Genomic DNA, 26,513 nt, shown 5'->3' on the forward strand with positions numbered 1-26,513 from the left:
CATAATGCTTGCTTGTTATATTAAGTACTTAAAAAGGCAAATCTAAGTTGATTTTTTTTGTTGGCCAAACTTTCTTGAAGAGAAGTTGTATAGCTTCATGATTAATAATGGCAAACACTTACATTGTGCGTGTGGCTTGGAATCTTACATACACTTTCTCTAGAACTTATTTTTTCTACTTCGAATTCTTCTAGTGAGATTTATATACTTTCTTGAAGGAAAAAGTCTTTACTTCATATTATTTGCAACTTATCCAGATATTGCTTCAATAATGGTGAAATGGAAGGAGGGAATCTTTCAAATCAATGGCCATTGTTAACAAGGTTAATGCACTGATTCCTTAGGACATTATTGCATTTCACTTTTCCCATGTCATAAGCTTTTGATGCTAATGATTAAGGTTAGTGAGTTCTTTGTAAAGAAGCCTTGTACTTTTAATCTATGGTTGGACTTGCTTTGGAAACATGTTGCAAATCTTCTTCCATTGAAGTAGTGAGATTTTTTTTTGTAAGATGGAAGTGGCCAAATTGAAACCCAATTTAGATAATAAATTGAGAAATAGAAACACAACTACAAACATAGTTGATAGGTTTCACATACATGAAATATTGAGAGATACGAAACAAAACAAAACTTGTTCATTGATTTGTTAAATTTGTCCATCAACTATATCTTTGCCCTAAGAAAACAATGGACATTTGTTCCATCATCTAAACCTTTGTTAAAATTTACTAACCCACATTACAGAAAGTAATTAGGACCCAAACATATTATCTAATAAGCATGTAGAATATAATATTAAATGGATTTTAGAAAACAACATTATCACCAAAGATCACCAAGTATTCCCTCAATACCAAGCACGGTTTCATGATCTCATAATATCTATAGGATATTATGTTATTCTATAGAGGAGGAAGAGCATTGTTATTTTGAACCTAATTGGTCATATAGCTTAGTATTTGTTGCATGAATCTTAGGTAGCCTGATGGAAGTTACAATTGGTTTTAGCCCATATTATCTTTCTATTGTGTACACTTTATGCCTACTAACAAGAAGGGTAAAATGATTGTTAAGCTATAAGAGTTCATCAACATCAATTTGGATTAACATTATTTTCAAGTACATGAATATTTATTGGCTCAATTTCGCAAGGTGAATATTTGCAATGGTTTTATTTTTATCTTTATCTACTATTAATTTCAATTAGAAATTTGCAAATGGTATTTAGGAGTGGATGTGGAAGAGAGTTTTATCAAGCAAGTATATACTTCGCTCGTAACCATTCAATATGATGTTAGCATGAGGCATTTCTTCCTTGTAGTTGCATTGTTGACATAAATATCTAGCATATTGAGACTTACATGTTATTGCATGCTAGCATTGACAACCAATGAGAGAGATCCTAGTAAATCAAAAACCCAAAAGGGTTGGACATGTGAGGTCTAATTTTTTTACTTTGAAACATACATTTGTAAGAATTGTCCACTCGATTTCTCCATGAGCTTCAATGCAATTTTTGAGGTGAAGATTCCCCTATGGCCTATAGGAACATCTTTTAGGTTCCATAATTAGAGAGCAAGCAAGGAGTTTGTCTCATTGATTCATAACTAGAGTTTTTTGTCCCTTAACTACACACAAAGTAATTCTAAGACAAAGGTAGACAAGGACATGAAACCATAGAAAGACAAAAGTACAGGACATGAAACAATATAAAAACAAAAGTATTGAGGAAGGATGTGAAACAACAAAAATGCAAAAGAATAGAAGTATTGTGTATGGTGGTATGAATATGAATGCAAGTCAACAAGTGTTTGACTAGCCATATTTAATATATGTATAAAAAGCAAGACTAAAAGCGCAGTTATTAGACAAGAATCAAATTCTTTGTATCCGTTTCTATTTCTTGGTTATATTTAAACAATATTCAAACACTCACCCACTTTGCCCTTTATATTAAAATGGAAGAGAAACAAGGGTTGTTTAGCATTGTTTACTAAGAAACATGTTTAGGTGCTTAGAAACTGAAATGACAGTAGAAAATGGTGTTTTCTGTCCTATTTTGTTTCTTAGCTATTTTCTATGGGAAATGCGAGTTCCTATCATGTTTCTAGTAATAGAGGTATATACAATGGACTTTGTACCCTCTTCCAAAAAGCCATTAGAGCTAAAATAAAATTTGAATAAGCTAAGAACCTAAAGCTTGAGCTTCTTTGATCAACAATGCCTCTTTTGCTAATAATTAGTGATGTATCATGCCATGTAACACATAAAAGTGGGTAGAGGGAAAACCTCATTCACAAAAACAAAGTTACACTTGATATTTAAGAAGGTGAATGAAGCAAAAACTGACAAGCATTTCCAAATCCCCAATGATGAATGAGTGAGCCAAATAATTGCGTTCACCAAATAACGCAACACACCAAGTAACTTGACCCCTAAGAAGAACACAGTAATGGTCTTGAATGAACACCCAACAATGCCTAGCAACAAACATTTCCAAAAGACGTGCTTCACCATATCAAAATGGTGACAAGTCACAAGCATGACAAAGACCATTATAAAGCCTATTATTTGTTAATTTGGCCTTTAGAGGGGATTCTCTAGTAGATAACAAATTGTGTAAATATTCTCAAACTTATAAGATAGTGGATGGACCAACTAAAATACATCTTGCTTTGAGCACTGTGGCTAGTGGATGTCATTGATGCAATATGAAATAAACTTAATGAAAGTCATACTATCACAATGGCTTGCCAATGTTCCCCCCCTTGATCCCTTGAAAATGGCCTTGACATTCCAATGTTCATTTTGAACAAATCCCATTGAGAACTGACCCCTATCAACTTTGTAATCAAATGTTTATGAGGGGCAATAGAGATATTCTCTTGAGCCAAGGAGCACTAATCCTTCTTCGATTGAGTCATTGCATCCCACAAGTCTTCCCAAAATATGATAACTAGTGACCCAAAGAATGAGATACGTTCGTAATGTAAGCACCTTAAATCTTCCATGCCAGATCCTAACTTGCCTTACCACTTAAAATATTCCACCTAACGAAAATTACCATTGCTTTCCATGCTGACTAGATACTCTTGAATATAAAGGCTCTTAGAATATGGAATAATTTGGGGGAAGAGATGATATCATACAAACCAAAAGTCCCCACACCTTGTCGATTTTTTTTTCTTTTCCATGGAGCATCACCCTCCAGAGTCCAAACATGTCACTGAGCATTTGATGGGAAGAATGAAACCTTGAGTGACAACGTCCATCAAACTAAACCCTTGTTATTGTTGCGATTCGTCCAAATAGACCAAAGGAAGGCACTTGTCTTCCATACTTAGACCATAGCTATGGTCTCAAGATCTCCTCCAATCTCCACAATTGTGCTTTACTAGGCAACCAATAGGAAAGATAATATATATTCGAAGCTTGTAGGATCCATCTAATCATGGTCAATGTCCTAACATATGGAGGCCCTTATGATGCTAAACATGAAGTTTTCTTTGTAACCACAAAATACACCATTTCCACAAACGTTGATTGAAGATCCACACCAAAGGAAATGCCTAAATATATAATACTCACCCTAGGTCAAATGTCCAAGTTGATGGAATCTACTAAGGAGGACAACCTCACCCTACCAACAGAACCCTTATCAAGATTAATCGACATAAGAGAATCATGAGCGAAATGGTTGTTGATAGAGCTATTTGGGAGCAATATCCCCTTGTCCTCGAAGATGGGCTACTTCCAATAAATAACTGAAGGCATTAGTTTTCAAAACATACAAATAAGGTCCTAAGGGTCACTCCTAGTGAATATATTGGTGAAGCAAAATCAAAGGGGATAATGAGTTGTAGACTGATACACAATCTGATGCATTAGTGAACAAATTGTTCACCATGGACACACAACTTGGTCCATATTCCACACTAATCAACATCCAAGTGATAAGTGATGAAAGTCATCCACTCGATCATAGGGTTTGACCAAAATAAATCTTTAGAAAAAAGAGATTGCAAGCTGGTCTCATAGTCTCACTCTAAGGCTTCCCATGTCGAAACCATAGTGTCTATAGTAAGCACCCCTACACAAAACATGTTTGTTCTTATTGAACAACCTTTTGTGCCACAATTTGGATCCTCAAAGTCATTGATTAGCCATGATCTTGTAGCCGACAATGAGTATTGAAATGGGCTTCCATGACCTAATGGTGTCTCTGATGACATTTTTGATAATATGAAAACCTATTCCCAATTGAGGGATTTAGAAAAGTCTACCAAAAGTGAAGACCCAAGCTGCAAAATGAAAATAATTATCACCATTTGGTTTCCACATGGTCTTGTAAAATGCACAAGGAAGGCCATGTTGAGAAATCTATGGCGCATTAAGATTAAAATATTTCTCTTTGATGATAATTGCTTGTGAATGCTTTTTACTGCTTTAGATTAGGATCTTCTCCTTGCTTAAATTATTATAGTGTTATTCTTCATCAAACAACTACCAAAGCATAAATAATAAAGAGACAAGAGACACAAAATGTAGGTGATTAGCCAGAGCCAAAACCTCTCCAACTTGAGAGGAAAACCCAAATGAATTCTTCTTCTTATAGATACTTCAATTGACGAAAACCAAGACCATGACCCTTGACACAACAACCTCTCCAAGACCAAGTCACAAGCCTTCTTAGTTTGATTTCTTCCTTGAGTCAACGATGGTCAAAATTTCGCCTTCTCCCACTATCTCGGCTATCCTTTAGATTTCGGTCCCTTGGTTCATATCTGCAACTCTTGACCCTACTTCAGAAACCCTAGATGTGGCATGTGAGAGAGAATAACACCTTGATTCCCTTCGCTTTAGATGGAGACTCTTTCTCCTTCAACTTGACTTGAGAATCACTTTTTTTTCTCCCTAAATTTGCCCTCTCAATATGACTGTGATATCTCAGTCCTTCTTGTAGTAGATAGCACTAGATCCTCACACGTGTGGTGTTAACCCAAGAACATATCGGAAAAACAATCTTGGTGATAGGACTCTTCTTGAGATCTTCACACTTCTATTTCTCTCTTTCCCGCTTGGTCGAGTGAATGTCCAAATGGAGGTCGAGATACCTCAATATATAGTGATCAGCCTATAGAAATAAGCCGACTTGTGCAAAGGGTAGGCCGACTTGCCCTACTAGAAACATCTTTATCTCCATTTGAAGGTTGACACGAGGCATAGCTTGTGACAAGGTCTTGGAGGGTTTGTGATACAATTAACTTCAATTTTAAAATGTATAATATGCCCAAATGGGGCTTCAAGCTTTGACATTGACTCAATAGACTTGATGACTTGATGACTAACCCTAAAGGCCCACAATGGGAGCCTTAACTATAAAAGAAAAGTCCTATAGCATGAAACCCATGACTCAAGCTTTACAAAATAATTTTATTTTCTTCTTTACATCAATTACATAAAATGATGATTACACACGTCATTATGAAGATCGAGAGGCAACATCCATTTGGTGTAGGCTCCATCCTTGAGAGGCAACAAGAGCAAAAATAGATCAGATAATGGTGTATTAGGCAACCAGTGCAAATTTCTTGTCATAGTCCACTCCTTCCTTTTGAGAGAAGCCTCGAGCAACGAACCCAACCTTGTATTTTTCAGCACTCCCATCAGCGCCATGTTTGATTTTGTAAAGCCATTTTGAGGTGACCACTTGGGTTTAGGAACCACATCCCAAACATCATTCTTCATGATTGATTCGTACTCCTCATTCATTGCACCCTTCCATACTTGGTGTTTCACGGCTTCTTTGAATGTACACGACTTAGATTGAACGATAGTACTCATAGTAGCTAAGTGCCCTTGGTGCTTGTTCGGCTTCTTGCTTTCACGAAATGCCCCTCTTGGAGCAATATGCCTTTTAGCATCTTTGAGAGTATCTTTGAGCCACAAAGGACTTTTCCTTGAGGTGGAGAGATTCATCTTGTTTTCCTGTGACATCATCATTGTCCTTCTTTGGGATAGGAAGATCTTTGGCTTTCCCAAGGGTAGAATCTTCATCGAAAGTGACATCATGGCTTATTTCCACTTCTCTTTGACCAGGTACATAGATTCTATAAGCCTTCGAAGTTTCACTGTAGCCCACAAATATTCTTTTCTTCCTAGATGCTTCTAACTTGTTTCTTTTCTCTTTAGGCACATGAAAATATACGGGACATCCAAATATTCTAAAATGAGATACATCAGGTTTCTTACTAGTGAAAACTTCTTCGGGGGTCTTGAAGTCCAATGCTTGATGCATGCTCATATTTTGAACATATATGACAATGTTGGCAACTTCTCCCCATAAGAAATTTGGTAGACCTTGATCATGGAGCATGGCACGAGTAGCTTCCATGATTGTTTGTTACTTCCTTTCAGCAACACCATCTTGCTCAGGAGTGTATGCAACGATTGTCTCCCTCTTAATGCCAGCCTCTACGAAAGTCATTGAATTCATTTGATTCATATTCAGTTCCATTTTCGGTCCTCAATTTTTTGATCTTCTTCCTTGTTTCATTCTCCACCAAAGCTTTGAAAGAACGAAACCATTTGAACACTTCATCCTTCTTATTTAAGAAATAGATCCACGTTTTGCGAGAGAAGTTATCCACAAAAATTGCATAGTAAAAGTATCTTCCTAATGATGTTATAGGCAACATACTTGATAGATTAGAATGGACTAATTGAAGAATGTCCATAGTTTGACTCTCACTCGAGGGGAATGGTCCCCTTGTAAGTTCCCCAGTTGCACAACCATGACAAACTCCTTCATGGTTCATGTTGAACTCGGGCATACCTGTGACCATCACAAATCTTCGTTGCCATAATTCAAATTGAAGAGAAGTATCTCAAGTCATAGCTCCCAAAGGACTTACTTCAACTTGATAGAGACCTTCAACCCTAAATCCAAGTGTAAATGCATCTTTAGGGTTTCTTTGCCAAATACGTACCTTTACATCAATGAATGCTACCTTGAAACCTTTATCTTCCATTGCAGAAATAGACAACAGGTTCTTCTTCAAATCAGGTACATACAATACTTCTTGTAGATGAAGGGTTTGACATTGATTTAAGTGAAGAATGACAGTTCCTATCTCTTTCACAGGGTAGGTGGCATTTTCTCCAAGTATGATCTGTTAGGATATTCCGACACATAGGAAATAGTTAAGTACAACTTGGTCTAGTATAGAGTTAGGTAAAGTGTGTTTCTTTACCTTGTACATTTTGTAACTTACAATCCGACGGTCACGATATGTAGTGATCCGACGGTTCATTCTCTCCTCGGTATTACCGACACTTGATCCGTGGCTTAACACCCGATTGGTCCATGATTTCTATTTAAAGAGCATGGAGGGTCATTTGTAGGGAAATCCGTCTATGAGAGAAGCATATGTAAATTTTCATTCTTTTATTAATAAATTGCCTGAAGTGGCCGCGTTGGCTCAGGCCGTGGACTGTTTCCCTCTTTGAGGGTTTTAACCACGTCAAAATACTGGTGTATTGATCTGTGATCTGTTTGTGAGCAGTGTCCTTTGGTGTTCTGTCTGAGGAACTTACCCTGTAAATTCCTACATGGTATCAGAGCTATTTGAGGGCCGCGTCTGTTGGTGATCCAGATCTGAAGCCGGTAGAACTGAATCCGACTACTGTTTCCTAGATCTACTGTTTCTGACTGCTTTCGGGCCGAGAGGACTGCTCTGTTGTGTTGGGAGCATCTGTTCTAGTGAGGAACCCCTTTCGTTTCACGCGAAAAGGTTTCTGGTAGCCCTAGCTGCGTCATTTTTAAGATCTGGAGGTATACAGTGTTTATTTGCAGTTTACAGTTATTTTCTCTCTGTTTATTTCGGTTTTCGGTTTATTTAGCTTTTTTTATTATCGGATCTATACCTTTCATTTTTGCGTATGCTCTTTGCCCTGCGACTCTGTGCGATCTGGGCAAATCAGAAACAGAAAGGAAGGATTTTTCTCATGCGTATGCTCTTTTCCACTGCGCCTTAGTGTGATCTCGGAAAATCAGAAACATTGACGAAAATATTTAGTTTCCGGCTAAAGCTAACTTTGTTTATTTTTGAAAATATCTAGTTTCCGGCTAAAGCTAACTTCGAGCCGCAACGTTCGTTTTTTTTTGTATGTCCGTGTTGGGTTTTGTGTTTTTTGTTTTGTAGGGAAAAAGAGCTTTCTCAAAGCAAGGAAGCAACCCAAAGCATCAACCCCCCCGCTCTCTCTCTCTCAAACTTTTTGTATAGCTCACTTGGTGCAAAGCTAATTTATGAGAGTAGAGGTCTTGGGTTCAAGTCTCCATTTTTTGGGGGCGGATTTTTCATTTCCGCACATTCCCGCACTTCGTCGGCGACTTCATCAAATTTTTTTCAAAAAGCCATAACTTCTTCATCCGGAAGCCGTTTTCAAAACCGTTTTTTTTGAAACAGCCTAATTTTTCGAGATCTTTCCATTGGTACACTTAGTTTCAGCATCTACAGCTTCAATTTCTGTTAAAAATGGAAAGTCCATGCCAAGTCATTCTTGATAGCACTAACTACTTCCAATGGTGGTCCTACATTGTGGATTTACTTAGAAGTAAAGGTCTTTACAGAATAGCCACAGGCCAAGAGACCAAACCGAAAGATGAAGACAAGGCAGCTAAATGGGAAAATAGGCAAGACCAAGCACGTGGGTTGATAGGAATGTCTATTTCTCCAGATCTTAGATTCCATATTGCAGAACTTGATACTCCCGATGAAGCACTGCAACAGATTACTAAAGTCTATGGAATTAAAAATGAACTTAAAGCCCATCAACTTGAAAATGAATTGCTTACATTGGACCCTAATAATTTTTCTTGCATTGAAGATTTTTTGTCCAAGTTCAAGACCCTTAGACTTCTCTTGGAAGGTGTTAAGGTTAAGAAAGAAGATAGTAGCCTTATCTACTCCATTCTTACTAAGTTGGGACCAGCCTATTCTGTGTTTGTTTCCACCTTCCATTCTACAAGAGAAGCCTTCATTTCGCAAGGACAAACCTACAAGTCCCCTTCCTTTGATTCCTTTTGTGATTCTTTAATAAGAGAACAAGAAAAACTCTTACACCTTGGTCTTCTTCATCTTGGAAACTCTTCTAAGAAAGCATTAGTCGCCCAGCAGCAACCAAATCCAAAGAATCCTAAGAAGTTGTATCCTAAAAAGAATGGTCCTAAACCAAACAAGGGTCCTAAGCAATTTCAGCCTCAAAATGAAAAATCATTTCAACAAAATGATAAGAAAAATAAAAACAAAGGGAAGAAGACTGATAGACATTGCAACTTTTGTAATCGAGATGGCCACTTAGAATCCAAATGCTTTAAGAAGATGGAAGCCTTGGAAGCAGCAATGAAAAAGCATAACATCCATTTGGAGCAATCTTCAACTTCAACTTCATCTTTAGGAATGGCACTTTCTGCATGTGGTTGTCAAGCTTCTCGGTCTGGCTATGCACTGATTGTATCTTCTTCTTCTCATTCTCATGAGTGGCTCATTGATTCTGGAGCTTCTTATCACATGACCAAAAACAAAGCCATGTTTTCTTCTTTAAATGATTGTAACACCAAAAATATATATGTTGGTGATGATAGATCTCTTAGTGTTGTAGGGATTGGAATTGTTCATCTAGACAATGGTCAGTTTAATGATGTATTATGTGTTCCAACCTTATCCCGCAACCTTCTATCTGTATATCAGATAACCCATTCAGGTGAAGGTAAAATCGTTGAATTTTCACCTCACGATGTTGTAATTAAGGACCTAAGAGATCCTAGATAGATTTTAGCTACTGGCATTGTTGATGATTCTACAAGGTTGTATAAGTTTCACAACTTTGGGTCATCAAATCTTCCCTCAGTATTTGTTGCTCATAATGATGAAGTGAGCAAACTTTGGCATGAGCGATTTGGTCACTTAAACTATCGCTCTCTTCAGAATCTATGTAAAGAAAATATGGTGACAGGTCTTCCCATGGTATCTTGCAGAGATGGTGTTTGTTCCGGATGTGTACTCGGAAAACATCATCGGGACAGTTTTGAAAAACGTGCCTCTTGGCACGCCTCAGCCCCTTTCAGCTCGTGCATAGTGATTTATGTGGTCCACTTCCAGTTGCTTCATTCTCTGGCTACAAGTATTTCTTAACTTTCATTGATGATTTCTCCAGACGCACTTGGGTATACTTCTCAAAACTCAAGAGTGAAGTATTTAACATGTTCTTGGCCTTTAAGGCCTTTGTTGAAAAACAATCTGGACATCAAATTCTTAAGCTAAGATCTGATAATGGCGGAGAATATGTTAAAAACACATTCATCAACTTTTGCACTGAGAATGGAATTCAAATGCAACATACTGTTCCATATACTCCACAACAAAATGGTGTAGCTGAAAGGAAGAATCGCACCTTAAAGGAAATGGCTAATTGTATGCTTCAATCTAAAGGACTTAGTCTTAATTATTGGGCAGAAGCAATTAACTGTGCAAATTACATAATAAATCACACTCTTACTAAGATTTTAAAGAATATCACTCCAGAAGAAGCATGGAGCTCAATCAAACCAGATGTAAGTCACTTCCGTGTTTTTGGAAGTGAAGCATGGGCCCATATTCTAGATGAGAAACATAAAGCTTTAGAACCTAAGAGTGAAAAATGTATTTTTGTTGGATATTCTGAAGATGTCAAAGGATATAGACTTATTCCACTTAAGTCCAAAAATGTTATCATTAGAAGAGATGTAAAGTTTGCTGAAAATATATCGGCCTGCAAGCCTAGTTCCGCGGATGTGCCACCTCTCCCTATCTCTTCTACTTTTGAAAATATTTCTTCTTCAGATGATGAAAGCGAGGATGAAAATCCTCCCCCACCTTCTCAGGATCCTCCTTCAGCTCCTCAGCTTCCAAAATGGGTCCGTGCTACTCGGGATGCAGCAGGTGATCTTGCCGGTGATCCTACAGATCAGCGACGTACACGTTCTCAGTTCGAGAGAGCCTCTTCTTTACTGGCTCAAGCTTCAGTGAATTATGATCCTGACACCTTTGCAGAAGCTTCAGGCCATCCAGATTGGGAAGCAGCTATGAATGAAGAATATCATTCATTATTGGCAAATGATACATGGGATCTTGTTCCTCTACCAAAGGGACGAAAACTTGTTAGATGCAAATGGGTTTACAAAACCAAGTATGGACCAGATGGGAAAGTTGATAAACATAAAGCTCGTCTTGTTGCTAAGGGTTTTTCACAAGTTGAAGGCATTGACTATACTGAAACCTTCTCCCCTGTTGCCAAAATGAACTCTATCCGCCTTGTTTTTTCCCTTGTTGCCTCTTTCAAATGGGAAGTCCATCAGATGGATGTTAAATCTGCCTTCTTGCATGGGGACTTGCATGAAGAAATCTATATGGAACAACCCATTGGCTTTATACAAACAGACTCCAGCCTTGTATGTCGGCTTAAGAAATCCCTTTATGGTCTCAAGCAAGCTCCTCGAGCTTGGTATGCCAAAATGGATAACTTTCTTTTAGAAAATGGCTTTTCTAGGTGTCATTTTGACAATACTGTCTACACCAAGAAAGTGGGCAAGTCTCTTATCATTCTTGTTCTTTATGTTGATGATCTTATCCTGACTGGTAGTGATCCCAACCTTATAAACCATGTGAAGTCTAGCCTTAAAAGGAAGTTTGAAATGACAGACTTAGCACACTTACATTATTTTCTCGGTCTTCAAGTCTTGCAATCCAAGGAAGGTATTTCCCTTTCTCAGTCCAAGTATGCATGTGATATTCTACGCCACTTTCACATGGAAGACTGTAAGCCAACCCCTTCTCCCTTTCAGTCTGGAGTTAAACTTTCAATCACTTGTACTTCTCCTGAAGTTGATGCTACCTTATACTGTCAACTTGTAGGAAAACTTTTGTATCTAACCCATACTCGTCCTGACCTTTCCTTTGCCGTTGGCCTTGTTGCTTGGTTTATGCAAAACCCACATGAAAGTCATTGGAAAGCAGCTAAAAGAATACTTCGTTATGTTCGAGGTACAGTTCAGTTTGGGATTCATTACAGTGCCGAAGCAGCTCCTCTATTGGTTGGTTTCACTGATTCCGATTGGGCTGGTGACTCTGATGATCAGAAGTCTACTGCAGGTTATGTGTTCACTCTTGGTTCAGGACCTATTACATGGGCTTGCAAGAAACAAGGTGCCATTTCTCTTTCTTCAGCAGAAGCAGAGTATCGTGGTGCTGTAGAAGCTAGTAAGGAAGACTTGTGGCTTCGTCAGATCCTGTCAGAGTTTGGATTTCAGCAGCAACATCCGACTACACTTTGGTGTGATAATCAAAGTGCCATTCAGCTATGCAAAGATCCAGTCCAACATCAGCGCAGCAAACACATTGAACTTTACATGCACTTCATCAAAAAGCTCCTTCGTGACCATGTTCTTGAATTACAATATTGTTCAACAAATGATCAAGTTGCAGACATCTTTACAAAGGCTCTCACAGAGGCGAAGTTCACTAAACTTTGATTTATGGTTGGAGTTCAGGAAGTTGTCACTAAGGGGGGATAGGCTCTAGTGCCTCCTTCTTTCTCCTATTGTGTCATATTTGTAAATCCTTCAATCCTATCCCAAGTTGTTTTTAAGGGGGGATGTTAGGATATTCCGACACATAGGAAATAGTTAAATACAACTTGGTCTAGTATAGAGTTAGGTACAAAGTTAGGTAAAGTGTGTTTCTTTACCTTGTACATTTTGTAACTTACAATCCGACGGTTCATTCTCTCCTTGGTATTACCGACACTTGATCCGTGGCTTAACACCCGATTGGTCCATGATTTCTATTTAAAGCGCATGGAGGGTCATTTGTAGGGAAATCCGTCTATGAGAGAAGCATATGTAAATTTTCATTCTTTTATTAATAAATTGCCTGAAGTGGCTGCGTTGGCTCAGGCCGTGGACTATTTCCCTCTTTGAGGGTTTTAACCACATCAAAATACTGGTGTATTGATCTGTGATCTGTTTGTGAGCGCTGTCGTTTGGTGTTCTGTCTGAGGAACTTACCCTGTAAATTCCTACATGATCTCCAAATTAGTCTTCTTTTCAATCAAATTTAAGAGGGCCTCCTGGTACCCCGTGAAGTGCCTTGAGGCACTACTATCAATCAACCAATGATCCAAAGTGTCCGAAGGAGAGGCAGTAGTGAGGGCGGAAATAAGATAAAATTCTTTTTGTTTTTCTACAACATTAGTTTCCTCATACTTGGAATTTCTCGTCCTTTTGGGAGGTCGACCATTACCATATCGAGCAGCGGGAGCATTCCTCTTTCCTTTGTTGTTGAACCTGTTGTTCCTTTGATTGCCATTGCCTTTGAAATTGTTGTGATTGTTGTTGTTGTTGTTGTCATCCCGTGGAGTATCCTTCTTGTGAGGACACTCTCTAGCATAGTGGCCAAACCTGTTGCAATTGTAGCACCTTCCTTTTCTTCCTTCTTTGAATCCCTGCTTGAATCCTTGACCTTGTCTCTTTGGACCAGCATTGTTCTTCCTCTTTGCATGAGTGGAGAAAGCAGTAGGTTCATTTCCATTTGAAGGCTTGTCTCTCTCCATCATCCTTGTCTCTTCTTGTGTGCATCTAGCCAATAATTCATCGAAACTAGGAATCCTGTCATTGTTAAGAATAGTGGTGTTAAACACATCCCATGCTCTTGTGAGACCTCCAAGAGCAATGAGAGTGAGCTCCTTGACAGCAACAACCTCTCCAATATATAGAAGATCATTCTTCATTTTTGTAATCCTCATGAAGTAGGATTGGATAGACTCCCGTCTATCAATCACACTTGTTCATCATAACTTTGTGTTCATTGCATCTATCTGTGTGATAAAAATCACTTCGTCTGCTTCTGGATACAATTAGCATGCTCATCATCACTCTTACTATAGAAGGAAAGTAAATGGTACATGCTAATATGATGCAATTGACATCTTTTGGAGGTGGTAATCAGCGTAATGGCATCTGCCCTGCCCTGGATTTGTCAAGATAATGCTGTTGCCCCTGAAAGTGTTAGCCAGCTGAAAGGTATTATACCTTAGCTTGGTGTAAGTTCTAGGGCCTAGCTACAGCTCATGGTGATGTAAATCAAGGACAATAAATAATAAGATAATTTTTGCGCAAGAAGGTACATGTATCTACTTCTGCACTTATATTAAAAGTGGCAATGTGCAAAGAATGGTAGGAAAATTGTTAGCTGCATCTATTAAATATATATCCATATATCTTTTGTGATAGGCCATCTCAATTTGTTAGGGCAGTGCACATATTTTTTATTTTTTATTTTTTTTAATTCGCTTGGCGAAATATATTCCCTCTCTGCCTGTGTATCAAGCATTCCAGTTAAGGACATTGGTACCATGCCAGCTCGCCCTTGGAATTCTCTCTCTATTCCCCAGTTTTCTAGGAGGATGGTGGTAATGAGTGACTCAATCAGATTTGATTCCAAGACTGTGATTTTTCACACAAGAGCATCTACCAAGCCAACCTTGCAATAAATTCAAGTTGGTAGCCTGCATTAAGTGTAGGCTGCCTTCTCTCGACTGATAATGAATTTATAAATATCATTCTTGTTTTGTAAAAATACTCTTTTCATTTTAATAAAGACTGCAATTGTTGCTGTTGCTAATGTGCCTAGTATAGCTATAATTAATGCATTATATAGCTGTTATTTAATATATAGTACAGAAATTGTTTCGCAGGAGTATAGCTGTCATTGGTGATTAATATGGCTGCCGTTGAATTGAAATAAATGCTATTGCTGTTTGTGACAACAGCTATGATTAATTCAGTACTGTTCGGCCCTGCATTGAAAAATCAGTATTTCATTAAATTTTACTGTTGGCACATGCAACTAGTTTGGTTGACATGGAAATAATCTAGATCAATTATTAAAACATATGTAGGAAAGGTATTCATTTAGACAGAAGATATTCATTTCTTCTAAACTTTTGTTCTTTTTGTACATCAGCCCAATTTTGAGCAGCAACCTATCCATTATATTTAGAAGTCTTGATTGATTTCGTTCATTTAGTCAATTTAATTTCCCACAATTACTAGTATACAATATAGTTGACCATCTACTCAGGAATGGGTTAAATATGTAGGCAAGTTGGTTTTGACAATGTAATCTATTGACAGTTTGGCCAAATGCCTTGCCCTATATATACAATTTTCTTTTGGTTTCTGTGGTGGTAATGGTGGGGGGATGGAGTTTGACTATTTCCGTTGTTGTATTGTATTCAGATTTCTGGATTAGTTATTATCTTCCCAAATATTGTGAAGATTTCTATTGATTTAATGTATATGTAAAACCTATGATGCATACATTGTTATGCTCATGAAATCCTAAGCAAGTAGGTTGTGAAGTTGAAATATAGGATACAAAATCAACTGCAATCCCCATTTGCTGATTAAGAAAAAATTGCAAATTATATATGTATATCACCTGTGGAAACAAATCATAATTTGATAGAAAGGGGATTACGTTCTGCAGATGTTGTTGTCAGGACATCTTTAAAAATGTCAAATACAGTACTTGCAATGAATATACATCTACGCCCATTGCCCACATAAGGGATCCCTTCTGCAAAAATCTACCATTCTAACTACTTACAGATATTATAAGACATCATTTTATCACCACTACATATCTATTATAATGTCCCAGCTTAGGATGTTTCCTAATTTATGCTGAAAGGAGACTGAAGTGAAAACAGATTTTATAGAGACAATCTCCTCTAAAATTGGTCGAAGTATATAGTTTTCTGTCTGATTTTCCCTTGTTAACTACTTGATCACTAGCATTAAATCACCAAAAACTTGAAGGTCTGATGCACCCCCTTCAGCTGCTAGAAGCAGAGACAGTTTTAGAGTGGTAATCTCAGCAAAGTTGTTGGTATCGAGAACCAAACCAGGTCTAAACTTCAGCCAGTGATATTCAGATATAAACTCAATACCTCCAGCTCCACAAACCAATGGGTTTCCCTGAGCAGCCCCATCGAAATATAACCAAGAGCTGGTTCTATCAATTACCTCCTGTACGACCTGCCTGGGAGCCTTATCAACATTCTTCTGTGGGAAAATTTTCAAAATATTAAAATTTTGGATAGCTAATTGTATTGGAATGATAAACCTCTCTAAGAGCACCATCAAGTTTCCACTGCAAACCAATCTCAAACCTGTCAAAACCTCAGCTCTTTCCAGACCCATCCAATATAAGCCCAAGAAAGAGAGTGGTTAACAGTTTCATCACAAGGATAACAGAAATGGCATCTGGATGGTCCACATCTTTCTTAACTTCGATGATTATCACATGCTAGCACCTTATTATTAAGAACCAGCCATGTCTTGTAAACTATTTTCCATTTGTACAGATATGTTTCAGTTCTTTTTTTTGTTATCTATTTTTATTTCTTGTGAAATAAACATCCTGGTGAAACCCCATGAGGTGAGGGAAAACCTGACTCTGCAGAAGTTTGAGGCTTTGTCAACACAGGAGTGAAGACTGTGACAACAATATGGTCATCAAGTGCTGAATGTGTCACTTGTGGGAATTACTCTTGGGTTGGAAGGTTAACACTCCTCACAACCACCCAGCGTAGCCCCAATTTACAATTTTTTTGGAATATAAGTCCTGGCACTTCCTCTCATTCTGAGGATGGTATCCAGGGTGAAGCAAATTTGTTTGGGGCTCGGGGCAATCACCAATACATTCATTAAGAGGTCAACATGTCACTTGTGAGAATTGGTCCTGGGTGTGGAGGGATAACATTCCTCCTCAATTGCCTGGGCTAGACCCAATTGACTAAAATGCTTTTTGCAAAATATATCCTGAGAAAACCCAGGGAACTTTGCCTCATTCTGAGGATGGCACCCAGGCTTAAGAAAATTCCTTAGGGCCAAAGGCCATATCAACATGTCATTGGCGGGAATAGAACCATTGTAGGGAGGATAACAATCATTCCACCTAACAGTGGAGCTAGACCCAATTGACATCAGATGTGTTTGCAGTTAGACAAAGGTGTAGGAATTTTGGAAATGAGTTTTTTGGTGTTTTTGGACAGTCAGAGATTGCTCTTATTTTGGCTGTTTTCCAGTATGCTGGAAAAGAGCAGCCGTTTCTTTTTCCTTTTTACTTGAAACTTTAAAGGATCTTAAAAAATAGTTCAATAATGGTAGATGGCCCTTAGTACGCTAGCCAAACAAAACAAAGTCTTACTAACTTAAAACTTCTCCAGGAGGTCCCACCTTACCGATTTTCAAAAAGGTGCAGTCCAGGAGTCCCAGAAGAGCTTATCCATCCACTTGACTTTCAATGCCTGTTCCAAGTGACAAATGAAATACTATTCTACTAGTAAATTGTTCCATAAATAGAGCAATGACTATGAGGGGCATGTTGGGCTTCTAGTTCATTTGAACTTCACACAAGTCTGCTGCTCCCAGTGTTATTTTCCATGTTTGATGCATCTGTGAGTTGCATGTTCTCCCCTTTGAATGCAAATAATGGAATTTCTGCACTGCATTAAATGATGATTTCCTAAATTAATTGCCAGTCCCCTGTTAGAGGAGGTTAGAAGAGGGCTTCTTGATAGGAGTAATGATTAAGACTATGCATCATGTTTTGGGCCTTATACAAGGTGAAACTGCAAGATCTTCAGAAGTGAGGGAAGTTGGGGTGAAGTTATGGGCTTGAAGAGAGGGAAGTTGGGGTTCCATTGTATTGCATAACTTTTGCACAACACTCGGCAGGGATCTTAATTTGGCCAAGCATCATTGATCTTAATTAGCTCTATGATTATTCTTGCATAGATCATCCCATCAATAACATTTACTTTTTTTCTATTGAACTCAGTGGACATTCAAGTTTTATTTCCATTTGAAATACATATGGGAGACATGGTGATATTGATGCATGATTTAAAACTTTCTTCACTTGTTTTGCATTCAACAGGATTTGGCAACTGTGGTTCCAGGTCTTGAGCCAGCAGGAATTGATCTTCTCTCGGTGAGGACAAACATTATCTTTGTTCTTTGGAATATGATCAAAGGATGTCAGGTAACAATTTTTCTTAATGCTGACAACTTTGCTGTTTGTTTCTTTGTTTTTCTGCCACCATGTTCCCTCCCAGAAAATGTTGTGCCTGGAGCCCAGTAGACGCATCACTGCTCGTAGTGCTCTGGAGCACGAGTATTTCAAAGATCTAGGTTTTGTACCCTGACCTGTATATTAGCTGTGGGGATAAAAAGATTATTGGCCTGTTGTAGCGTAGCCTGCATCATCTCACCAGTGAGTTGCTCTTTGGAGGCTGGTAAACTAGATGGAAACCTGTATAAGTAACATGATTAAGTATACGATGTTTTTTTTTAAATATTTTGCCACACTTGTTAAGGATTTGCACCTTTGGTGTAGCTGGATTGTGGTGGTTCTAGTTCTTCAAGACTATTGAACAAAACTTTATTTGGAAATTAAGTTGTTTACGATTGTCAAATATGACTGATCATTTGAAATTCTTTGCCATCTGTTGTTACTGACTGGGTATTTTATAATATTGTGCAATCTGGTTTTCTATGCTTTATAGTGCGAGTATTTACTTGTTATGGTGATGTGTAGAGGATATGATATTCAAGAGGTTTTTATGCTGGTTTTGATGATAACATCTCAATGGTGATGGAACCCTTGCTTTGAATCATTCAAGGTTCCAATGGTGAACTGTGAATGAGAATGCTTATTCTGGATTCTAACCACAAAACTTTTCTCAAAAGTCCAGCCCATAGAAAAAGGTGAAATGTTGTATATAAATGATGTTTGTTGCTGAGCAAGAAGTCTTGTTAAAATTTGCAATATGATATATCCTCGTGACTCTGTTTTTGAAGTATGTTTTTGATTGGGAGGCATAGTTGTTTTCCAGTTATATTTCAAAATTTAAACCTGCTTGTTTGTGATGATTTTACAAAGGCTTTTAGTGACATCGTATTCCTTGTTGAATGAATGCTAAGGGTGCCTTGTTGAGAATAAGGGTATCTTCTATGATATTGTTGTCTTTTCTTCAATGGATTTCATGCACTATATGTTTGCATTGATGATGAAGTAACTGTGATTATCTTGATCTACATGGATAGCTCATTGTTGGTGTTGTTTGCTCATGGGTATCACTGCATTATTGAGCTCTTTGGATTAATGATGGGGATGATCCCTGCTCGTTGCTTCATGTGATCCTGCGCTTCTTCAGAAGAGGTTGGCTAAGTAGGTGATCATTTTTTTTCCACCACGGATATGGCATTCTCTTGTTTGTGTAAGCAATTCTGCATGAATTTAGGTTCTTACATTGTTTCATTGGTGATTGACATGTCTTCTTGCTAAAGTTGTTTTGGTTATGAGCAAGTTGTGTGAAGTTTTAAAAGCGTTGACACTGTTAGTTGCTTCTTTGAGGTTAGGTGCATGTTTCCTGAAGAGTTGCTCCTTTGAGTTTAGGAGCATGTTCCCTGAAGATTTGTTCCTTTGAGTTTAGGTGCATGTTTTCTAAAGTGATTGGCTTTCTTTAAAGGATTAGATGGGCAAGAGCTTGTTTGATTATTTAAACTTTGCCTTTGTTGAAAGTTCCCTCACAGTCACTGATAGTTTGTGATTGAATGGTGACGCGATCTAGAAGAGTGTTGCAAGTACTCAAAGTGCTCTTTGCTTGTTCTCGATCTCCTATTAACATCTGGTTGAGATGTTGTGATTCTGAAGCTTTCCTTCTCCATTTTTGCTTTTCTAAATAAACCAAGTGTTGTATTTCCTTCTCTGTTGAATTTTCCAATACCCTCTCCAAAAAGTGAATAATAATCTCCCATTGGTTCTAGCCTTGATAATTAGGTGGTTTGATAGTCCCTTCACCTAACAAATCATTTACCAATGAAAATAGTTCGTGGTCTATTTGGTGGAGAATTGTTCCCAGTATCCTCTTAATGTCTGGTTGTGGTGTCATGATTGACCCTCATTTCAGCATTGATTCCATGAAGCTTTGCCTGCAAATTTTTGTATTCACAAATAAACCAAGTAGCATATTCCCATATACATGAATTTTGTTTCACACCAATACCCCTTTTTACTCATTTTCAAGGCACACAGTAAAACAATGAGGGCATCTTATCTTAAATACAAACCTTATGCAATCATTGAATGCTCTTGTTTTGATCATCAATGTCTTGCTTGCACTTGATTGCTTATAACTAGGTGTAAAATTCCAAACAAGGAAACTTCCCAATTGACAAATTTCTGAGTTTTCCGGTGAATATTTCAGCTAGAAATTTTGTCAAACACATCACATAGATGCTGCTGGAGCTATTATCTTACGACAGTGAACAAATAACATACCATTGAAGCCCCAAAAGAGTTCAATCTGATATATTCATTACTCAGAAATTTACATACAGCTGATACATATAATTTTGACCACCAACTCAACACAATATCACAATGAAATAGATTCTGGAAGCACACAGTTTCTTGTATTTGACAGCAGCAAGATTTACAAGCCTAAATCCTAACAAGATTACACGCACAGCAGTCAGTGAAACTTGCCCTGGGCTCCTAAATGATACACACAATTTCTTCACACTTGTTCTTTATGTTAACTAGCCCCAAAGGGTCCATATATCCTCCACGCAATAGTGTAAATCACAGCTACGTTCAGCTGTGGTAATACAACTTACCAAAGTCTCAAATAAGGCCCACAAACCTTCAAAACCAGATTAATTGACATCCACACACTAGGTACAGGCCCCATGTCCAGCAGATGAGTGTGGAGTCCAGTTACAAAGAGAATAGGCCCCACAAATGATATGCTTAACTCAGCCCACCTGTAAACAGCCCAAGAAAATATGGTTCGTTCAGCTGTAAAGAAACTGGAGGTTTTGACCAGGAGCTCGATGCCCCTCCAAGGATAAAATCTGATTTAACAGAGACCACTTCTCCAGCACAAGAACACAATGAAACTCGAGCTGTGTCTTCCTTACAGATTTGAACTTCAGAACAGTGAGAATCTTCGCTTGTGAATGATGAAACTCGTTCTCTTTGAGAGTTGGCATCTGCAACTTTCAATGGTCCTTATTCTCATTCACATAACTTCCAGATTTTTCCATGGCCATCACTTGTAAGATAAGATTTATGTAAAAAACATCAGTGAATAAAATTAACTGATAACGCCTCAAAATATTAATATTTACTGCAAATCCTTTTCTCCATTGAAGTTCAGTGGTGAAATACGACTGATTTCGTTCTTAAATCCAAACTAAGGTGTCTAGTTTTAACGCCAAAGTTTGCTATGGTGGCTAGGGTTCCAAAACCCTAAGCTTCTCCTTCAAACTCTCTTCAAGAGCACTTTCTCCAAAAAAACTCAAATGCAAGAATAATGAAAGTCTCATTTTTCTTCTTTTATGAAATTAGGGTCACCTTTTCACCTTCCCTTTATTAAATTAACTTTATAAAGTCACTTTACGATATTTCTCTTTATAAAGTTAAAGTGACTTTTTTCACTTGCCTAAGGAATATCACCCTTTCTTCTTTTTAGACTTCATAATGTTTTCCTTGGGCAATTTAAGTCCCTTTATTAAATATCTCTTCGCTTTAGCCTATGGGACACACATTAGGCTAGCGGATTTCGTCACAAGTCTCCTAAGTGGTCGGGGACATTACAGTTCTCCTTGCCCAAAATTGTTTTCCCTCGAGCAATTTTAACTTAGGATATTTGCGCACTTATTGACCCTCCCAGGTGGCATCTTCCACAGGTAGATCTTTTTGCTTTATCATGCCCTCCTTTATTGACCTATTGCACAACTTCCTCTCCCTTGTTTCTAGGATATTTTCCGGAACCAAGATTTTCTTTGTCTAATGGTGGAAGTTCTGCATATGTAACAACATGTTGCCCTAGGGCCTTTTTAACGCACAAAGCACGAAAGACGTTATGAATTTTACATCCTTCAGTGAACTCGAGTTCGTAGGCCACTTCCCCAACTCGTCTCAAGATCTCGAATGACCTGTAGAACTTGGGTTTCAACTTTTTCACTCCCTTTGTTTTTAATGATGTTTGCCTATGGGGTTGAAGACATAGGTTTACCATGTCTCCCACTTCAAAGCTATGATCAACCTTGTGCTTGTCTGCATACAATTTCTGTTGTTTCTTGTCCGTGTGTAAGTTGACCTTGAGGGCTTTCAAAATGTCTTGCCTCTCTTGAATCTAATCCTTGGTCAGAGGTGCCCGCATATCCCCAAATATCTTGTCTGCAAATGTCGAGTTGTCAAATGTATATAATGCTCTGAAGGGAGTCATGCGAATGTACATGTGAAAGTGGTATTATAACAGTGCTCTCCCAAATGCAACCACTTTACCCATGCCTTTTGTTGGCCGATTATATAATTTCGGAGATAGCCTTCCAACCACTTGTTCACTATCTCGCTCTGCACATCATTGTTTGGATGGTTGTTGGTGCTCGGAGTCATCTTTGTCCCTACAAGTCTGAAAAGCTCTTGCTAGAAGCCGCCCATGAATTTGCTATTTCTATCACTGATAATGGTCTTCGATAACCCATGTAATCTGAAGACCTCTTTGAAAAATAACTCTATCACTTGTGATGCTGCATACTTTGATGATATGGCAAAGGAGTGAGCAAACTTTGTGAGTCGATCTATCACTACATATATGTGTTCTTTTCCCTTGGGCTGGAGGTAAGCCAGTGATAAAGTCCATGGAAACGCTCTCCCACTTTTGCTCTGGGATGGGGAGTGGCTATAGTAAATCGGCTGGATGGGTGTGCTCTGCCTTATTTTGCTAGCAAGTGTTGCACTCCGAACCTCAACACATCGATCTTGAGGCCTTTCCAGGTGAACCTCTCCCTAATCATCATGTAGGTCTTAAAATATCTCTAATGCCCTGCTAAGGGTGAGCTGTGCGGGACTTGCATAATTTTCTCTTCGAGTTTTGATTCTGACACTAGATATACTCGATCCTTATAGTAAATAATGTCATTCATAACTCGATACTTGTCATCAAGGATCAACCCTTCCAGAATCTCGCAAGCAAATTTATTCCTCGAATACTCCACCAGTAGCAACAACTTCTAATCTTCAGTGATCTCTATGAGTGAGAAGGTGGGTGGCATTCTCTATAGTGCGTCGACCACTATGTTGTTCTTACCTTTGACGTACTCTATATCAAAGTCATAGGTCTGCAACTTGCTAATCCATTTTACTGCATCTCACTCAGTGCCTTTTGCGCCATGGTGAACTTCAAGCTATTATGGCCAATTTTTACCTTAAATATGCTTTCCATTAGACACTGCGTGAATTTGGCCAATGCATGCATTATGGCCAACATCTCCTTATCATAGATCGAATAGTGCAACTCATAATATCTAAGCTTGCGACTTTCAAACGCTATGGGGTGCTGATTTTGCATAAGAACTGCTCCTATTCTTGTCCCTGAAGCGTCGCATTCCAGCACGAATAGTTGGGTGGAATCTGGTAAAGCAAACACATGGCATGTGCTCATCAACTCCTTCATCCTCTCAAATGTTTCTTGTTCTTTCTCTAACTAACTAAATGCTCTCTTCTTAGTGAGCTCTGTAAGAGGAGCTATTAACTGTGAAAACCACTTAATAAATTTCCTTTAGTAAGTGCAAAGACCAAGTGAGCTCTTCAGTTCCGTGACATTATTTGGGGTGGGGCACCCACAGTGATTGCTCATATTTTCCCCTGATGCACTTGTACCCCATCACGACCAATCACATGCCAGAGTATTAATTTTAGGCAACAATGGTATGTTCTATGCTTTAGAGCAATTTTACTTCATTATCTTTATTAGCCCAATATCAATATCCAGTTTAGCAATCACATCAACATGATAGTAAAGTGCAGATAGAACATAAACATAAAAAGTAGAAGTCAAGCCAAGACAAGAGGACACAAGATGTGGCCCCAGCCAGGGACAAACCCCAATGTGGGGAAACCCTTGATCAATTCTTCTTTTAGTCTTCAGTAGTTCAGCAGAGAGAGAGTACAATTTACAAATTCTAATAATTTATAACATCAGTAAAAGAGCCCTAATCAGAAAAGTCAACACTGGTCAATAGGGCAGATTTGACCCTCAAAGATTTGATCAACTTCAGTGAACTTCGACTTCCAAACAACAAGATGAAACAACCCTCAAAATAGTTCGAAATCAACCCATTCAAAATTTGGTCAAATAGTCAATCTGTGGTCAGCCCTAACCACAGTCAATGTTGGTAAAAAATCAACGAATTGCCTCAATTTTTGTGCCCAGAAATGCGGCCTGCTGGGACAAAATTCCTCCACCCAAAATCGCTGCAAAACAGGTCAACGCTTGGTCAATGCAACCAAAAAACAACCTCTGAAAATTCGGTCAAACTTGGTCAACGCTGAAACAGTAAATTGCCCTTCTTTCTTTCGCATGTGTGGAGAGAGATGTTGCCTAGAAATGCATACCCAATCAGATGAGGAGAGAGAGAGATGTGTGAAGATGAGTGTGTCCAAATGAGGATGTGGCATCATGTGTTTATAGCAAACGTTGAGGATGAATAGACGTCACTGTTGGGCTTTGAGCCTACATAAGTTTGCTGGCCGACCTTGACAATTTGTCCATATTAGATATCATTTTTGGGATTCAATTGTGTTAAGAATGTTATTTATCTATGACCATTTCCATGGGAGGTAGTTGTAATCAACTAATTTCTCATGATTTTTGAATAGTCCACTTAGCACTCATTGCACCGGGTGATGCTCACAGGGGTGAAGAAGTGGGATTGAAACTAGTGAAATGAATCACATAGCGTTAATCATCACTTTCGGCGCTTGCACCCGGTAACCAGGACATCCTGGGAGGTCACCCATCCCAGATTGAATGTACAAATTCATAACTTCATTTGTACATGTTAGAATCGAATGATCTCTAGATCAATCCTACACTTCTCGGAGAAAGGAACCCAATAAAAATATTCGTTGTCATAAATAAGATGACCCATGTGGAGTTTGGCCCTAGTTGCCAAATTTAACATGGAGATAGAGCATCTCTGTCATGTGCTAAAATCACATTTGGACTCCTTTGCATATAATTCCTTCTCCAGAATTACCAACACCTCGTCCAAGTGCGTTAGGTGGTCTTCCCATCTCTTGCTGTAGACCAATGTCATTGAAGAAGACCAACAAATTCTTCTGCAACTGGTTATTGAACACATGGTTCATACAAGATTGGAAAGTCGCAGGAGCATTTATTAGCCCAAATGGCATAACCAAAAACTCCTAGTGCCCATAGTGGCATCAAAACGCTGTCTCTGGGATATCTTACTCCCAAACCTAGATATGATGATAGCCAGGTCAAAGATCAATATTTGGAAAATATTTGGCCCCTTTCAAAGCATCCATCAGTTCATCGATCATGGGAATAGGATATTGGTTCTTGCTTGTTTTATTGTTGAGAGCTCGATGGTTGATACACATCCGCAAGGCGCCATCTTTCTTCTTAGCCATCACTAACAAAGAAGCGAACAAACCAGAGCTTGGTCGAATATGGCCCATCCTCAACAACTCGTTGATGGCCTTCTCTATCTCATCTTTATAGACCTTGGGATGCCTATAGGGAGTGGCTATCACTGCCTCCACACCCTACTCAAGTTCAATGACATGTTCAAAACCTTTGTCTGGTGGCTTGCTTAGAGGAATGTCAACAAAAACTTTATGATGTTTATGAAGTAATACCTGAATGTTGTTTAGGTGCTGTTGCCATTGCTCTTCTTGGAAACACAGAGAGGGTTGGTGAATCAATATTTCTTTTACAGTTGTAATTTTACCAGTTTTTAGATCACTTATAACTAGAACACAAAATGAACAATATATAGAATAAATGATTTTATTAATTAGAAATAACGAGGACTTCAAACCTTTTCTTTACAATGAATCAGGTACAATAATGCTTAGGGCTCCAACCCTAGATGAAGACACCTATCTTCAATCCACTAGGCTCCAAATTGTACTTTGCCAAACACTGACTTGGATGTAACGAGGCTTTAACCCTATCTTCCCAAGGCTCCAACCTTGTTTCTACGAGACACCAACCTTTAGGGCTCCAACCTTATGCTCCAATATCTTCTGCAATAAGCCCTCAATCGATCTTCAAAGCATTTAGCTCATCAATGACAACTTTATCTTCTCAGAAGGTGTCTCCACAATTCTTCATGTTATCCAAATACAATTCTTCAAGGCCACATTATGAGGACTTCATCATGATCTCTAAGAATCTTCAATAAGTCACTCAAGGTCTGCACCAACCAATTCTTTAAGTGCTTCACAAAGTTTTCAACCAAGGAGGTCTGCAATGATTCTCGAAAGAATGTCTCCAACAATGCTTTGGGGACTGCCTCAACA

The 26,513-nt window shown here is 38.4% G+C and overlaps 1 protein-coding gene across 3 annotated transcripts in view; it reads left to right on the top strand.

Moving 5' to 3' along the window:
• Positions 1-18,672, top strand: part of LOC149190684 (cell division control protein 2 homolog A) — a 49,994-nt gene extending 31,322 nt beyond the window's left edge. For 2 of the 3 annotated variants that reach the window (XM_089412239.1, XM_089412238.1), the window contains exons 8-9: positions 18,048-18,101; positions 18,226-18,672. In XM_089412239.1, the coding sequence (XP_089268365.1) occupies positions 18,048-18,101; positions 18,226-18,315 (144 nt within the window). In that variant the 3' untranslated portion in view covers positions 18,316-18,672. Of the gene's footprint in view, positions 1-257; positions 288-18,047; positions 18,102-18,225 lie in introns of those variants that run through there. The other variant, XM_089412241.1, reaches the window with a different exon arrangement.
• The last annotated feature ends 7,841 nt before the right edge of the window (positions 18,673-26,513 follow it).

Source organism: Pinus tabuliformis, chromosome 3_1 (genome assembly GCF_031772625.1).
Source record: "Pinus tabuliformis cultivar Carrire ecotype Pingquan chromosome 3_1, CPIR1, whole genome shotgun sequence".
In the NCBI taxonomy this organism is placed as follows: Eukaryota; Viridiplantae; Streptophyta; class Pinopsida; order Pinales; family Pinaceae; genus Pinus; species Pinus tabuliformis.